General features: G+C 35.3%; 1 protein-coding gene across 2 annotated transcripts in view; it reads right to left on the reverse strand.

Moving 5' to 3' along the window:
• LOC101710773 (myb/SANT-like DNA-binding domain-containing protein 3) overlaps positions 1-19,253 on the reverse strand; it is a 127,656-nt gene that overhangs the window by 40,521 nt on the left and 67,882 nt on the right. For both annotated transcript variants that reach the window (XM_004864918.4, XM_021244514.2), the window contains exons 3-5: positions 17,043-17,172; positions 9,781-9,807; positions 6,935-7,031 (exon numbers count right to left, since the gene is read on the reverse strand). In XM_004864918.4, coding sequence (XP_004864975.1) covers positions 6,935-7,031; positions 9,781-9,807; positions 17,043-17,172 — 254 coding nt within the window. The remainder of the gene's footprint in view (positions 1-6,934; positions 7,032-9,780; positions 9,808-17,042; positions 17,173-19,253) is intronic.

Here is a 19,253-nt window from a genome sequence, read left to right on the forward strand (position 1 = left end):
CATTATGATCTAAGGAGCCACAGTCAGAATTTACTAAACCTAAATAGTTGTAAAAGTTTACTATTCTATACTCCTAGAATAAGTCAATGCTAAATGACAATAATTACTGTCATCTCTAATTAGGATGGCAAAAAGCAGAGAGTAGAAAATGATAAGAGAAGGTACTTCTTTGGTTCTTTTTTATACAGTATATGAAGCTTCCAGAAAGGAGGACACAGATGTATAGTACTACTCTGTTTTCACAGAGGAAAAGATTTTATTGCACCTTTGAAGGAGAGATTCATCAGACTGTAATACTTCCAGAAATCTATCAAAACAGAAAATGGCATCACAAATGACACAGATGTCCTACAGGTGGAATAAACTGCTTATCAATGTAGTCTGTCATACTGCACATCTATACTATTCTCTGATAAACTCTGAGATATTTATATTACTTAGGGGATAAAGAGGAACAGCAGCTCAAAGGGAGGATGACATCAAAGAGAGAAGAGTAAAGACCATTTCCATGAAGCACATCACAAAGTTCAAAAGGCATAATTTGAGAATTTTTATAACTCACCTGAATTGGCAGTATGCCTGATGATTTTACAGACTCTTCAAACCATCCTGGGCAGAGACTTCGATCAGATACACTATGAATAAAAGGTACTGATACAAAGGAGTCTTATGACTGTGCAACCCGCCCTGTCCAGAGAAACAACTGATAGCTATTGTGTAGCAATAACTTCAGCCTTGGGTAGATTAGAAATATTGTTTAGAAAAAAGGGGAACATGGATCTAAGAACACAGGGTTTAAGAAATATAATTTTCTATAAAGGAAGTGCTCTTTTCAAGTTTTAAGACTAAGTAGAAAATCTATTCATTGTACACAATGGTCACAGGCTACTGAAACCTCACTTATGAGAGTCACATTTCTTGGATACTCAACTATGCACCTCTAGGTATAAATCTGAAAGGTAAACAGTAATGAATATAACTGTCACAAACCTATGCGAAGCCGTAATATCACTGGAGAAACACAGGGTCCCTTGGGAAGGAAGGAAAAAGCATTTCAGAAGCAAAAATAATTATAATTTAAATTATAATTAATAAATCATACGTGAATGAAAATAGCAACTGGGGCCAGGGATTTAGCTCAATGGCACCACGCCTGCCTCACAAGCGCAATGTCCTAAGTTTGATCCCCAGTACCGGAAAAAAAAGAAAAGAAAATAGCAAATGAGCAGAAAAGAGAAATAAAGTATATTCAATAAAGTTCAGCATTCAGAAGACACTATATATTCTTATCTCACATTCAGAACTTCTTCCTAGGTTAGATGTAGGTACTGAAAGTGTATTGTTTCCTATTCCAGGAAGTAGAAAAGCAAATGTAAAGTTAGGGGCATTTAAAAGTCAGGGTCATTAACAAGACAGCACCCAGAAGCAGTAACCAACAGCCTGGAAAAGGAAAAGAAAAACTGTATTTTAAAAAAAAACAGACATAAGGAACCAAAACACAAAGCAGAATGGAGTGTTTAAGTGTAGCAGTGAAATAACCACCACACCAGCAGCTCTAAGAACATCAGAGCAATACACACGTGTATTGTGACAGTGGGTAAAGTCCTATCATAAGGTCGGTGCTGACTCTGCTGCATGACAGCAAGCCATTCAGGCTTCCGTTAGCTCACCTTCACCTGGGAAATCAATCCTGCACACCTGCCGAACAGAACTGCCAAGAAGAGTTAGGGAGAAAATGTATGTAAAAAGACTATGAAAACTGTTAATACATAATCACCACATTTTGAGAAATTTGATATTAGGAATATGTTGCTGGGTGTGGTGATAAATGCCTATAATCCAGTGCTTGGGCCAAGAGGATCACAAGTTTGAGCCCAGGCTGGGCAACTTAGCAAGACCCTATCTCAAAATAAAAAATAAAATACAATAAAGAAAAGGCTGGGGATGTAGCCCAGTGTGAAGGCCCTGCTTCAGTCCAAGTACCACCAAAAAAATTAAATATGAGCTGTATGTTCTGTTTAACACAAGGAAATATGCAATGTATTTAATCAATTTTCATTTAAATGGCTAAAAATAGCCACTTAAATGAAAAAATAGCACATCTCTTCAATAGAAAATTAACTTACATGGTATCACAGTCATTCTTTTCCCCAAAATACTGGATTTTTTTTTAACTATTAGCAAGACAAAACTTTAAACCAAGAGAAAGATTTTAGCTGCTCTTTGAAATCCAGATATATTATAGAGCATCTCTTTTGAAGGGAAAGATTTCAAAATGAGAAAAGATAAAATATTTGCCATAATATTCACATCTAAAAGTATAACATGAAACAATTACCTATTGTAGTTATATTTTAGAGCATTATTTTTTTTCAAACTATAGCTCACAATCAGTAGTAGATTATGAAGACAATTTAGTGGATCATTATCAACATTTTTTTAAGAAAACAAGATGGAAAAGATCAGACTGCACTATACTTAAGGAAGATAGGTATCATTCCAAAAAGTTACAGAGTCACTAATAAACAATCATTTGATTTCTAGATGGTAGCTAAGAGCTAACAATGCTAAAAAGCAGCTAGTACTCACAGTGACCAGGAGACAAGGAAGTTAAGATAACACACCTGGGACCAGGCTGACAGAATAAAGGGTAGTGTTGTTTTCAAAAAGCCATCAGTCATTCTAGTACCCACTAACCATCCTTCCTCTATCCCCTACCCTCTATATGTGTGTCTTACAACACAGTAAGATACTAAAGGTCATAATAACCCATCATATATTTATGAAGAACTGGAAGAGAGGAGTTCAAGGTTATAAACATAAAAAATAATAAGGAAATGGAAATGTTGTCATGTCTTGTCAATACACAATATACATATATGTGTACTGAAATATCACACAACTATTATATGTTTAAAATTTTTAAAGAGATTAGGGGGCTGGGGATTTAGCTCAGTGGCACCACGCCTACCTGGCAACCACAAGGTCCTGAATTTAATTCCCAATATCAGAAAAATAAATTTTAAAGCAATTAATCTTAGGGGAAAAATGGAAGGAAGAGGCAGAAAAAGAGTGATTCAGTGCGAATATGATTCAGTCCATGGTTGCTGGCTTTGAAGATGGCAGAGGCCACAAGGTGAAGCATGAGATCTGTTTCTGGAAGCAAGAAAGACAAGGGAACAGATTCTCCCCAAGAGCCCAAAGAAAGAACACAGTCCTGCTGATACCTTGGATCCTGACTCAGAGAGATCCATGTCAGACTTCTTATCCTACAAAACTATAAAGCAATGGTTTATGTTGTTTGAAGCCAAAATGAAATCAAAACATAAACCCCTCCAAAAAAAAAAAAGTCATTAGGCAGTCATCCTTGAGGAAGGTAAAAAGGGTAAGAACAGCATTTTCTCCTAGTAATACAAAAGGCAATTTATAGGGAGGCAACTGAAAGAAAAACACTGAACTAACTTAGCAGAATCCACCTCATCAAACCTCTGATTTTAGTCCTCAATCTCATTTGATAAAACTATTAAGATCCTCTCCAACCATAATACTCCCTGATTCTAATCCAGTTTATAAAAATTAAGTCACGACATGAGTACTAAGTTTATAATTAAAAGCCTCTATTTGTAATAACTAAAAGCTTATCTTTTAACAAAATTACAAATTAACAACTGTGATGGTTATTCTTGTTTACCAACTTGATTGGCTTGAGAGACATTTCTGGGTGTGTCTGAATAGGACACTGGGGCAAGACCTTGGGATCTATTTCTGGACCCTGGCTCCTTCCTTCTGGCTCTTGCCCTGCTCTCTGCTTTCTGGATGACATAAGAGCCTTCCTCCATCATGCTTTTATGTTTCCCCCTCAGAGGAAGTCAACCACAGAGTGAAACCTTGGAAACTACTAGCTGAAATAAACATTTCCTCTTTTAAGTTGTGTATGTCAGGTATTTTGTCCCAGCATCAGAAAACTAATACATTTTAACATATAATAGATTTTTCTATAAAAATTGAGGTTTAATAGCTTAATTTTCTGCATACCTCAGTTTTCCAAACCCAAAAGGTCTAGCTGGCCAAGTAAAAATTATCCTCAGGCAAACATGTTATTATGTACCTGATGGCAACTACAGAAGCACATGAAAGAAGTTACATAACCATCATACAGCTTTTATGGTACCATACCCCATTTAAAAGTAAAACTTTAAAAAATTAAATAGCAATTGAAATATATTTACTTTGTTTAAAACAACTGTAAGCAGCAGTAAATGTTTTATAGCATAAAAGATTTAATGTTCCTAAAATTTCCCTTTGTCTCTTTCCATTTTGGCGTTGTCACTTAATTTTTACATAAAGATTCAATTACTTCCACATGATTTTCCTATTATTTCATGCTCTTGGCTGCTTATTCATATACTTACTCTGCTGGTAAGAGCCTGTATACCAGCCTGTATAATCTTACAATTGATAAACCCTTCCTAGGTCTATACCCATTTCCTTATGCTTAGAGCTTTATCTGCAAGAATAATAACCATACTAGGTGTGGTGGTTCATGCCTGTAATTCCAGCATTCTGGGATGGTGAGGTAGGAGGATGGAAAGTTTGACTCTAGCTTGGGCAATTTAGGAATTTATCAAGACTTTGTCTCAAAATAAAAAATAAAAAATAAAAAATGGTCTGGGGATGTAGCTATGAGATCAATACCCAGTACCAAAAAAGAAAAAAGAATAGCAGCTGCAAGCTCTCATAAACAAATACACAAAAAATTAGTAGAGTTACTCTGATTTACATCTTAGGGAGAGTTTTTTCACATAAAAAGTGTATTTTACATATAATGTTGTATTTAAGGACCTCTGCAACTAGATGAACTCTGTCTCACTTTAAGCCTCTTTCTATTGAGGCCTGAAAAATGATAAGGAAAATGTACAAAATAGGGCTGAACAGAGATACCGACAAAGAAATAAAAACAAACCAATAAGACTCCAGTGTTTGATCCCTGAAATCTATGTAGCCTGATCCCCATTATAAAAGTCCTAAGGAAAAATACTGAAAATTATTAAATATCTACACATACACACATACACACACACAAACACACACACACACACAACTGGTGTTTTATGACATCACATCAAAAGTACAGATCAAGAGGAAGAATCAGCATTAATATCTATTACATGTTCTCCAAGTCCATATTGCCCAGCATATTTCTCTTATTCCACAGGCCAATATGTGCTTTAGAAAACATTATCTCCAAAATCAAACCACCCTGATTGAAATGGGCATACACAGGCCAGTCCAACTGACCATTATATCAGACAGAATAAATTCACATTCTGCTGTTTACTTAACTTGCTTTTTTTTTGACAATTCTCAGCTGCTTTGAAATACACAACAACTAAATTATCAGATACTTAATTTTACCAAATGCCATCCAAACAGTTGATGTTATATCATAAACACTGAAAATGGATTATTTTTATTTATAAAACTCACTTTGGGCATTCATGCTAATGAGATCATATTACTACTTTTTAGCACTTAAGGGCTAAATAAAACATGGGGCTAGGAAATACAAATACACCAAAAATATGTACAAGTAAGGAAGAAAGTACTAATTTCTGTAAAAAAAGTGTTTTGAAATATTTACAAGAAAACTGAGGAAATGAAGAAGATCCATTTGTGCTATCAGGTACTGAAGTCATTATTTAAAAATCAAATCACAAAAAAATAAGTCCTGCCAGACATGACAGCACAAGCCAATAGTCCCAGGACTTGGGAGGCTAAGGCAGGAGGAGCAGCACAAATTGAAGGCCAATCTAGGATAGTACTGAGTTCAAGGCCAGCGTGAACTACATAGTGAGATCCTGTATGCAAAAAAAAGTAATCCCAGATGAAAGAAGGATGAGACTGGGAATAAATAAACAGGATACTGATATAAGGAAAACTCTAACATGACTGTGTTGATAAATGTCTACATTATTGCTATGCTATCAAAGAACATTTCTTACAAGGAGTGAATGGGAAACTGGACAATGCTGATAGCCACAAAACCCACCTTAGTGAAGCCTGACCATGAATGAGAAAAACACATCAGCCTACACAACTGGAATTTTAGGGGAAAAAAATTTTCTTTTGGTACCAGGAATCTAACACAGGACACCTTGTACTTTCGAGGCAAGTTACAGAACCACTGAGCTAAATCCCCGGCCCAGGAAAAATTTGTAATTATATAAAATACTTAACATATCTAAAATTTTGCAACAGTTTTGGATTTTTCTTATTGCATTGAATTACATGAAAAGTTTTAAATAAAACTGCAAAGTAAAAAAAGAACCTACTGAGCCGGGGAGTCCGCTCAGTGGTTCCGCTACCTGCTCGCAAGCACAAGGTCCTGAGTTCGATCCCCAGTACCCAAAAAAAAAAAAAAAAAAAGAACCTATTTATTACAGATACCAATTGAAGGTGTAACAAGATAATTCAAAATAATAGCAGTTTTGATTAATAAAATTAGCGCTTAGTGTAAAACATAATACTATCAAGTTAAAGAGAAAGCAATGAGTAGAAGTAAATTTTCATTCTAAAACTTAACAAACTCATTTAAATAGCCAGTATTAAAACAACTTAAAAGTCAGACTAGCGTTAAAGAGAAAAATATAGAAAACGCACACAAAATATACAGGACCAGGCAAATGATACCTTTCTACAACATAGTCATGCTGAGAATTAACCTCTAAAAACATGTATCAAAATAAAATAAAAGCTGTAATCCCAGCACTTGGGAGGCTGAGGCAGGAGGATTTCTGCCAAGTTTGAGGACAGCCTGGGCTACATAGTGAATTCAAAGCCAGCCTGAACTACCTAGCAAGACCTTGGCTATAAATCAATCAATCAATAAATAGATAAATTAAAAAATTGTATCCCACTCCCTCAACCAACTCACCCAACATTTTCTGCATCTTCATCACATTCAGCTTTATATTTGCAAGGTCCACACTTGGAGTGTTTTCTGTGAGCTTCTGCCCCTGAACCTTCCTCTTCTGTTTAAAAAGAAAAATTAAACTTTCAACCAGATGCAGGGATCTCCTTTGCAAACATACTTCATGGAGGGCTGGGGATTTAGCTCAGTGGTTCCATCACCTGCCTTACAAGCACAAAGACCCGAGTTCGATCCCCGGTACCAAAAAAATAAACAAACAAAAAAACATACTTCATGTTTTCAGTAGTCATTAGTATCACCTTTCTCGGGAAAATGACCCCAAGTTCTTGAAAACAGTCACTTCCAAAATATGTCAACACTGAGTCCAAAAATGTTGCCAACTCTGAAATCAACATAATCTGTGGTACAAGTACTGCTGCTAACAAAATAATTCCTTAAACTATGCATGGACAAGCAATATAGTAAGTTTGATGATAAACTGCTCTTAAAAGAATTACCATGGGCCAGGGATTTAGCTCAGTGGTTTCGCTGCCTGCTGCGCAAGCTCAAGGACCCCAGTTCGATGCCCGGTACCAAAAAAAAAAAACCAACAACAACAAAAAAAGAATTACCATGGAACACTGATTAAGAAGGAGAAATGGGGGGCCGGGGATTTAGTTCAGTGGTTCCAGCGCCTGCCTCACAAGCACAAGGTCGCATGTTCGATCCCCAGTAAAGCATCCTCCCAACCCCGAAAAAAAAGAAGAAATGAACAATACTTAAGAGTTTGATCTCCAAAACCATACACAAAAAAGCAATAAATTCAGTCTTGATTACCCTCTTACTGAAATAAATCTGTACAATGCTGGTTAACAAATAAGTGGTGGAACAAAGTACAATATAATTTTCATCTTTTCCTCACATCAGTTTCATACTTTTGGCTTTCTAACTATATAAAAACTCATAGTTCCACAGTATTAAAAAACTCCAAATTTTAACAAGAGATTCTTTATAGACTTTCCCCTTTTTAAGCCCAAAATACCCTTAGCAGAAGTGCATGCGTCTCTTATGACCTGGCAACAAAAGCCAGCAAATACGACTATCCCCTGACTTGGTTCACATCATACACTTAGGGGCATCCTACATATGTGGGTCTCAACTAGAGTGCACCCTATCCTGATCATCTCAAACTGGACATGGAGATCAGTTCAAATGCCAATTTAAGGATTTCAGTTTCCTCAAGAGATTTCCCTGTTTGGTTTCAAAGTTCCCAATGGTAGAACAAGAGATGGAGAGGGGGAGGCAGGAGGAGAAGAAAATGGGGATGGAAAAAAAGAATTGAAGGGGGGAATGACAAACATAGAGCTTTTGCAAATGGGAAAGGGACCAAAGAAAAGAGCATGGAGGGAGGAGAAGGGTAGAGGATATGAGAGAGAAGAATTCAGATGTATTATGTACATGTACCAACTCCCCATAATTGTAATCATAATATACTGCAAGCATATATTGATTAAAAAAAAGAAAAGAAAATACATAGATCTACAACACCATTTTGATAATGCCTCCAATCTTCTGATGCCTGGTGTTGACCTGCACTTAAAGTAGAAATCCTCCCCTAAACTTTCAAGAATAATCCCAGATTCAAGAGATCCTAATACTAAGTAATTCTGAGGCTTCAGAAACATCATGGGATCTAGAATTACTAGCACCACCATATGCTCACTAAGGTTTGTTTATTAATCCAATCAAACCACCGAGCCTTTCTAACTCGTACTCTCTAAAACAATGGCCAAACTACAAACACAAGGGAAGACATCCAGGACTGTGCTATATTAGCAAATCTTAGTATCAATTCTCACCTCTTTGTTATAGAAACAATGACAGTTTCCTCACTGAGTATCAAGCCACAGGCGCTAGACACATGAACTCTTTAAATTCTTTCTACCTCTAAAATCTAGAATTCACAATCTGATCCTTTACATGTTATGAAGCTTCTGCTTGTAAGAGTCCATTTAAATCAAATTCTATTGTTCAAGAGCTTTAATCATTTTAAACTGAAACTGCATTCCGTGAACTTCTTGCTCACTATTGTTCTATTTTCTAGATAACCTTCAGAGTCCCTCCAATCTATAATTTTAGGAATCTATGAAATGTAGAATGAGGAATAACCTACAATAAAGGTTTTATATGTGGTTCAAAGGATCACAACTATAGTTTACATATGGAGTGAATTCTCCTAGCAAGAATGTTCTTAGTGTATCCTCACATTACACAAACATTACTTTACACAAAGAAGACAGTAAGAATTATAGCCTGCTTAGATTATGAAGAATAGATTAGTCATTCTCAGTTCTGATCATTTAACCTCTATTACATGCTATGATAAATATTAATTTTTTAAACACCAAAAATAACTAATTCTTGTATTTGTAAAATAGTTTTTAAATGGGATTTTTTAAAACTTTAAACTTTAAATTGCACCAGAGTTGCTCCAAAAATTTTCCCTTTTCTATGCACAACTCAAGTTATTTTTATCACTGTGACTTAAAAATACAACAGAACCCACAGCATTTTCCCCTTAACCTCACAAGAAACCATCAGTGAAAAAAAATGCATGAAATAGAGAATGTCTAAAGTAAAGGGGGACTGAAGGCTTAGAGATAAAGGCCAAGGGGCAAGCAGTTTCTTTCTAGGGAAATGAAACATTCTAAAATTTACTGTGACAATAAATGTACAACTCTGATATACTAAAAGTTATGAGTTGTACATTTTAAATGGGTGAATCACATGGTATATGTATTACATTTCAAAGCCATTAAAAAGAAAAGTGAAAGAAAATAAATGCCCCTTAAGAAATATTTGAAACTTACCTCCTTCTCCAGATCCAGAGCCATTATCTGAGAAGAAAAACAATGAACATAAACATATTTCCTGGAAATTTCAAACAGTAAAATGTTTTTTTCAGACAGTAAAATTTCTCATCAACAATAAAATCTTGAAACCTAGTATCATATACTTTTCTCACATTTGTGACATCTAAGTTTATTCTTATTCATCTATTTTGTCACAAAACATAAATGAATTAAGTAATCACCTATATCTTGTATTTCTTTGTAGTACACTCAGAAAATATCTAGGTACCTTGCACAGAGTAAACACTAATAAATATTGTAAATAGCTACATATAAATAATTTTAATTCACTAAGTACAAGAAAAATTTAATTTTGTAAAGCTTGAAAGGAATAATAAATAAGATACTTTTATTACGAAGGAGGAAAAAAACTTTTGAGTCTTACTATAAAAATCTTAATGAAATTTGTGAGTAAAGACCAGAAGCCAATGGGTATTTTTTAAAAAGGCACAAGGTTTCTTCTTGAAGGAGAAACTCAGGGTTGAGGTTATCATATTACTGGTGAAATTAATTTTTGGAAATCTGATCCAAAAGAATCTCAGTAAGAAGCCAGCCTTAAACTTAACTAATGTAAAAAGTTTATCTTATGGATACATCATGTACAGGTACAAGCACCCAATGATAAATGCAAATGTACTGTATACCTAAAATGTAAAAATAAAAGAATTTAAGCAAAAAAAAAAAAACAAACTTTATCTTATGTTAAAAAAAACACCTTGCAATAGATTTCCAGGACATGAAAAACTCCACTGAAAGTCTACACAGCAGAATGAGCCAATGTGAGGACAAAATTTCAGATATAGAAGATAAGATTGCAATTAATGACCAGGAAAAGAAAAATTGCTTCAAAATTCTAAGGGAACATGAGAAATCAATCCAGCAGCTGCTAGATGATGCAAAGAAGAATAACATAAGACTGATCGGACTCAATGAAGAAAGAGGAGACAGTGGAGATGACACAAAAAATCTCTTCACAGAAATAATGGCAGAAAACTTCCTAAGCAGGGGAAAGAGCTTGACATAAAGATAAGTGAGGCATATAGGACTGCAAATAGCCTTGATCAAAAAAAATCTACACATAGACGTATAATTGTTAAGATTCCAGAAACTCAACAGAAGAACAAAGTTCTACAAGCAGTTAGAGAAAAGAAACAAATCACATACAAAGGAAAGCCCATCAGAATCACAGCAGACTTCTCAACACAAACCATCAAGGCAAGAAGAGCTTGGAGTGACATATTCCAAGCCCTAAAAGAAAACAGCCTCCAACCCAGATTGATGTACCCTGCAAAACTATCTCTCAAAATTGATGAAGAAATAAGATACTTTCATGACAAAGAGCACCGTAAGAACTTTGTGAATACCAAACCAGCACTGCAAAGAATTTTACACAATAGCCTAGGAACAGACATTGAGGATCCCAACCCCAGGAGGCAAAGCAGAATGAACCCATCTGGCATAACAAGAAATTAAATGTAAAAGGGGAGAATCCAACAAAAAGAAAAAGTCATGGCAATGACAAGTCAATACGTTTCAGTTATAACCATCAACGTTAATGGTCTCAATTCACCAATCAAAAGAAACAGACTGGCAGAATGGGTCAAAAAGCAAAATTCAACAATATGCTGCATACAAGAAACACACTTAATTCAAAAGGAAACTTATAGACTGAAAGTTAATGGGTGGAAAACAATACTCCATGTGACGAGAACCCAAAGAAAAGCAGGAGTAGCTATCCTCTTTGCAGATCAAGAAGATTTCAAACCAACACTGATTAAGAGAGATAAAGATGGACACTACATCCTTGTAAAGGGAACAATCCAAGAGGAAGAGATGACAATCATAAATATTTATGCACCAAACACTAGTGAATCCAACTATATAAAACAAATATGAAGGGACATGAAAAGTCATATATGCACTAATACAATTGTAGTGGGGGACCTCAACACCCCACTGTCACAAATAGATAGATCAACTAGACTAAAAATAAGTAATGAAATACTAGAACTCAATCAAACTCTTCAACAAATTAACTTAACAGATGTTTACAGAGTCTTCCACCCCACAAAATCAGAATACACATTCTTCTCAGCTGCACATGAGTCATTCTCCAAAACAGACCACATACTCACACATAGAACATGTTTAAGTAAGTGCAAAGGAATTGAAGTTATCCCCTGTATATTATCAGACCATAGCACAATGAAACTGGAGATCCATAGCAAAGGAAACTCAAACAATTTCATGAACATGTGGAAATTGAACAACACACTTCTGAATAACCAATGGGTCACAGAGGAAATTAAAGAAGAAATCAGACAGTTCCTTCAATTAAATGACAATGACAATACACTATATCAGAATCTATGGGACACAATGAAAGCAGTCTTACGAGGGAAATTCATAGCAGTGAATACACATATTAGGAAAACAGAACGAGCCCAATTTAACAACCTGATGCTGAACCTCAAGCTTCTAGAAAAAGAAGAGCAGGACAACCCCAGAGCTCATACAAGGGAGGAAATTATAAAGATCAGAGGAGAAATCAATGCAATGGAGACTAAGAGAACAATACAAAAAAATCAATGAAGGCAAGAGTTGGTTCTTCTAAAGAATCAACAAAATTGACAAACCCTTAGCCAACCTTGTCAGAAAAAGGAAAGAAAAGGCCCAAATCCACGCAATTAGGAATGAAAAGGGTGAAATGACAACAGACCCAGCAGAAATCCAGAGGATCATCAATACCTACTTCCAGAACCTATACGCCAATAAGATGGACAACACAGAAGAAATGGACAGATTCCTAGATACATATGAATTACCAAAGTGGAACAAAGAAGACCTAAAAATTCTGAACAACCCAACATCAACCAATGAAATTGAAAATGTAATTAAAAACTTATCCACTAAGAAAAGCCCAGGCCCTGATGGCTTCACTGCTGAATTCTACAAGACATTTAGAGAGGAACTGCTGCCACTACTGTTTAAACTCTTCAATGAAATTGAAAGGGAAGCAATACTCCCAAATTCATTCCTGGAAGCAAGCATCACCTTGATCCCCAAAGCAGAGAAAGATCCAACTGAAAAGGAGAACTATAGGCCCATCTCACTAATGAACACAGATGCAAAAATCCTTAATAAGATACTGGCAAATAGAATACAGAAGATCATCAAGAAGATCATACACCCTGATCAAGTGGGATTCATCCCAGGAATGCAGGGATGGTTCAACATATGCAAATCAATCAATGTAATACACTATATCAATAGAGTCAAGGACAAAAACCATATGATTATTTCCATAGATGCAGAAAAAGCATTTGACAAAAGCCAACATGCATTTATGATAAAAACCCTACAAAAAAATTGGAATAGACGGTCTCTACCTCAAACGGATAAAAGCCATCTATGAAAAACCAACAGCCAATATCATACTAAATGGTCAAAAACTGAAATCCTTCACACTAAAATCAGGAACAAGACAAGGATGTCCACTATCACCACTCTTGTTCAATATAGTTCTGGAAACATTAGCCATGGCAATTAGACAAGAGAAAGAAATAAAAGGAATAAAGATAGGAAATGAAGAAGTCAAATTGTCATTATTTGCAGATGACATGATACTCTATATAGAAGACCCCAAGAACTCCACCAAAAGTCTTCTAGACTTAATAACCAAATTCAGTCAAGTAGCTGGTTACAAGGTCAACACACAAAAATCAATAGCTTTCCTCTCCACCAATGACAGACTCACTGAGAGAGAAACAGGGCAAATAATTCCTTTCACAATAGCATCCAAAAAACTGAAATACCTAGGAATCATCCTAACGAAAGAAATCAAAGACCTCTTCTCTGAAAACTATGGCACTCTGAAAAGAGAGATTGAAGATGGTATCAGAAAATGGACAGACATCCCCTGCTCCTGGGTACGAAGGACTAATATAGTGAAAATGGCCATACTTCCAAAGCTGCTATATAGATTTAATGCAATTCCAATTGAGATCCCAGCAGCATACTTCATGGACCTTGAGAAAACAATCCAAAAATTCATTTGGAACAAGAAGAGACCCAGAATAGCAAAAGCAATTCTAGGTAAGAGACATGGCAGGGGGTATCACAATCCCCAACCTGCAACTATACTACAAACCTACTGTGATAAAAACAGCATGGTACTGGCAAAGAAACAGACCTGAGGATCAGTGGAACAGATAAGAAGATGCAGAAACAACGCCAGACACACTCAGTGATCTCATCTTCGATAAAGGAGCCAAACACCCTCACTGGAGGAAAGATAGCCTCTTTAATAAATGGTGCTGGAAAAACTGGGCTTCAACTTGCCAAAGATTAAAACTAGACCTATATCTCTCACCATGCATTAAACTAAAATCAAAATGGATTAAAGATCTAAATATTGAAATAGAAACTCTGAACCAGTTGGAACACAGGTTAGGTAGAACCCTTGAAGACATTGGTGTAGGAAAAGATTTTATGAACAAAACCTCAGTTGCCCATGAACTAGCACAAACAATCAACAAGTGGGATCTCTTCTTATTAAAAAGCTTCTGCACAGCAAGAGAAACCACCAGCAGTGTGAAGAGACAACCCACAATGTGGGAAAAAATCTTTACCTGCTCTTCCTCAGACAAAGGTCTACTATCTCGAATCTATAAAAAACTTAAAAAGATCAGACCTCCCAAATCTAAAGACCCAATCCGAAAATGGGCATCTGAAATGAACAGACATTTCTCAGACAAGGAAGTAGAAATAACAAATAAACATATGAAAAAATGTTCAACATCACTGGTCATTCGAGAGATGCAAATGAGAACAACACTGAGATTCCACTTCACTCCAGAAAGAATGGCTGCTATCATGAAATCAACCAATAACAAATGCTGGTGGGGCTGTGGGGAAAGAGGAACCCTGCTCCACTGCTGGTGGGAGTGTAGACTGGTGCAACCACTGTGGAAATCAGTATGGAGATACCTCAAAGAACTAGGACTGGAAGTCCCATTTGACCCCGCTATTCTACTGCTGGGGATCTTTCCCAAAGAATTAAAAGAATCATACCACAGTGATATATGTGTACCCATGTTCATAGCAGCACAGTTTGTAATAGCTAAAGCTTGGAAACAGCCCAATTACCCATCAACTGGAGACTGGAGAAAGAAAATGTGGTTTTGGGGGCTGGGGATTTAGCTCAGTGGTTTCGCTGCCTGCTGTGCAAGTGCAAGGACCTGAGTTCGATCCCCAGTACCAAAAAGAAAAAAAAGAAACTGTTTTTTTTATAAAATGGAGTACTACTCAGTCATAAAAAATTTGAAATTAGAGACATTTATAGCTAAATAGATGCACATTGAGGCAATACTCTTAAGTGAAATAAATAGGACACACATGTAGATACCGAATGGTTTCTTTCGTGTGAGAAACTGAAAGTGTAAATAAGGACTAAAAGGTATAATAGATAATTTGAAATAGGAAGAAAAGGGGCAAAGGGGAAGGGGAAATGGGAGGGGGAGGGGTAGGGGAAAGGAAAGAAGGGAATGGAATTAATACGAGAAAATGGAAAAATGGATACAAAATCTTTGTAAATAGGGAGGGATGGAGGAGTTGAAGGGAGGGCAGGGGAATGGGGAAAAAATAAGAACCAAGAGAGATTCTGTAAAAGGTGCAAATTTCCAATGATGAATGTCATTATACTGTACACCTAAAATGTACCAATGATTAGAATGAGTAATTGATAATGTGAAATAGGAAGAAAAGGTCCAAAGGGGTAGGGGAAGTGGGAGGGGTAGGGGAAAGGAAAGAAGGGAAAGAAAAAATTATGAGAAATTGAAACAAAGTCTTTGTAAATAAGGAAGGGTGGAGGGGTGTAGGGAGTGCAGGGAATAGGGGAAAAATAAGAACCAAGATACATCATGTAAAGGCACAAGTTCCCAATAAGAAATGTAAATGTATTGTATACCTAAAATGTACAAATAAAAGAATTTTTTAAAAAATTGTCACTCTAAAGAAATCAACCAATAATAAATTCTGGAGATGGTCCAGGGAAAAAGGAACCGTTCTGCATTGTTCGTGGAAGTGGAAATTGGTACAACCACTATGGACATCAGTATGGAGATTCCTCAAGAAACTAAATGTAGAAATTCCATTTGACCTTATTGTTTTTTAGGTATTTTCCTAAAAGAGTTAAAGATATATCACAGTGATGAATGCATACCTGTGTTTATAGTAGGTCAATTCAAAATACCTAAATCTTGGAAGAAACCTGTATGTCCATCAAGAGATGAATGAATAAAGAAAATGTGGTATTTATACACTATGGTGTGCCGGGGATTTAGCTCAGTGGCACCGTGCCTGCCTTGCAAGCACAAGGTCCTGAGTTCGATCTCTGGTACCAAAAGAAAGGTATACATTATGGAGTACTACTCTGCCATAAAGAAGGATAATAAAACGAGTCATTTGTATGAAAGATATCTTGAGACCATATTGTTAAGTGAAAGAAATCCAACACATGGGCTTCTGGGGCCAGGGATTTAGCTCAGTGGCACTGTGTAAGCACAACGTCCTGAGTTTGATCCCCAGTACCAAAAAAACAAAAAACAAAGAAACGAAAACAATATGGGCTTCAATATCACATGGTTTCTCATGAGAAGCCCAATATAGTGGTACTTCGGTTCACTAACGCTTTCATTTGTGAACAATTTGGTTCACAAACAGAAGCATTTGGCAAAATTTTATTTTTGTTTACAAACTCTCCATCAGATGACAAACACAACTATGGCCCTCTTTCACGCAGGAACACAAAACACACGGTAGCACTGTAAATATAAACAGCTTGAGGGTAATGGGTGAAAAGAGAATAGCCTGAAAAGAAACACAACCTGAAATAACACTAATGGCTTTCTACAGATATTTCTCACCTCTCCGATGCCATCCCCCAATCTTATTCTGTTTAATGTTCAAACCCATAGGACAAAGGATAAGCAAAGTCTCCACAAAAAAAGGCATAAAGGCTTAAAAATGTAGTAAGAAGTCACACAATGATTACAAGACCACTTGACATGAAATAGGAGTGAAAAACAGTTCTCTGGCTTCCTTACACAATCACTACCAATCCATGAAGCAATTCTGAAAATATACCCCTAGCTGAAAACTTCCTTGGAAAATATGATAGAACCATTCCTAACATTTACTCAGAAGAATATTATACATACCAGAGTAGCATGGTCCTCGTGCTACTACTGTTATCTCTTTCTGGTGCTTACAAGCAGCCCTTCTAAGAAAGCACTCATTTTGATAAGTGTCCCCATTTGATCCACAGACGGGAATGTAATTTGTATGACACTGCAAAAGAAACAAAAATAAACTCAGAACTAGGCATGAATAGTATTATTTTATTTCATATTCACGAATGCAGTACTATAGTATTCTTCTAAATAGGTTATTCTTTTACTTGGTTTTAAAAAAGAAAACTTTATGCTACTTCTTCATACCCTTTTCACATTCATAATGAAAAGTTACCAACTATTTCACAAAAATGAGAATGAAAATCCCATGCTATTTCATTTCTATGCTATGAAAATGCATTTGAGATAATAAAAGAAAATTCTTGACCTTTGTAAAGAGCACTACTTGAGTAATTCATTTGGTTTAAAATTCTATAGAAAAGTCAAAAAATGCTATAGTACACAAAAAATATAAGCTGATCATTGTTCTCAGAGACCTTATAATCTTGTGAGAGCCCTAATAAAAAAAAATACATACTGCGAAGATAGATCATGTTCCAAATGAATAAACAATAAGTACATGTGTCTACAACCTGGTATTGTTGCATATTCTAGGAACATCTCAGAGAAAGTGGAATTGTGAAACTGACCCTTGAAGGATTAATAGATGAAGGAAAAGGTGATTCAGATTTGAGAAATGACACTAAACCTGCATCCTTAAAAAGTTTAAAACATTTACATATCAAAATATCATAAATTATTAAAGTTTGAAAATCTGGGGAAAATATGATTCAAGTTATTACCCTTACTAAAAAAAAAAGAACACAAATTAATTTTTTAAATAGACTGAAACTATTTATTAGAAAAATTGTAAATGGCCAGTTAATATATTTAAAAGTGGCTAACTTTCACTAGCAGTAGAACTATATACTAAAAATAAGACATTATTTTTAACTTACAAAATTGGCAATTTAAAAAAATTTCAATTAGGTAAGTATCCCAATATACTAGTTCTGGTCATCTAACTTGGTTCAATTTTTGGAGAACATCATTTAACAAGATAGCAAAAGTCCTGAAAAATGACTGTAGGTTTTGATCCAGAATTATACATTTACAAATCTCTCTAAAGAAAACTTGTAGACACATGTTTACTACAGGGATTTCAAACAAAAATTTGTAATATAAAATCTAAATATCCAATAAGGCAATGTTTAATTAAAACATTTTATATTTTCTCAAGCAATTAATATTGTAGTCAACAAGAATTAATTTCTAAAAGGGTATTTATTGTGTGACAGGAAAAGCTAATGTAAATATTAAGTGAAAAACAGATATGTAACTTCTGGGAATGTTGTGCCATTTTAAAAAGTATTACCTACTCCATGAAAATGAATGCAAATTTTTTAAAGAATATGATAATTAAAAAAATCAAGAAAATAAGTTACATTTATATTCCATTCTAGAAAAAATTTATAAGATAAATCCTAGAAAACATTGATGACTTTTTCACTGTGTTGTTATGATTTTTCTGTTTCTCAATTTTTCTGCAATGAACTATTTATCTACTTTTAAAAAGTGATCAGATTTACTTTATGAAACACGAATATTTCATGCTACCACAGATCAAGCACTAGTAAAAACAACCTGTAACTAATAAAATCTTTTATTCCCAAGTTGAGTTTGCTAAACATTTAGTATCAGCAAAACCTACATCAACTTTTATTAAAGTTTAAATTTTACTTAGTAAGCCTTACCATCCTCCAATTTCTCATACTTCATTCTAATTCTTTATTCCTAAAATTTGCACTTCATAACTACTATGTTTCCATGAGTCAAACAATACTTTGCAATTATACGATACATAACTAGCAAAGGATACTATAAACTTCAAGGTGCCAAGTGCGAATTCTATGAACTTCTCAACACCACTCTTCCCTCAATAGATGTTTAATGATTTTCTAACACAGAGCTCTCAAAGGTGCCAATACTGCCCCCTAGGGGACAGTGCTCCTGAATGTTTGGTTGTCATAATGATAAAGGGACTTCACTGTTATTTACCAGATGAATTCCAAAGATACCAGATGTACTCCAAAGGAAAGGGCAGTTACATGTAACAAAGACTTACAATTACCACAAAATCTCTGAATGTCTCTCGGGCCTAGTATGCCTTATCCTAATACTGGTTTTTATTCTAGCATC

This window comes from Heterocephalus glaber, unplaced genomic scaffold (genome assembly GCF_053883595.1).
Source record: "Heterocephalus glaber isolate CG9 unplaced genomic scaffold, H.glaber_assembly_v1.0 deba00001481, whole genome shotgun sequence".
NCBI lineage: Eukaryota > Metazoa > Chordata > Mammalia > Rodentia > Bathyergidae > Heterocephalus > Heterocephalus glaber.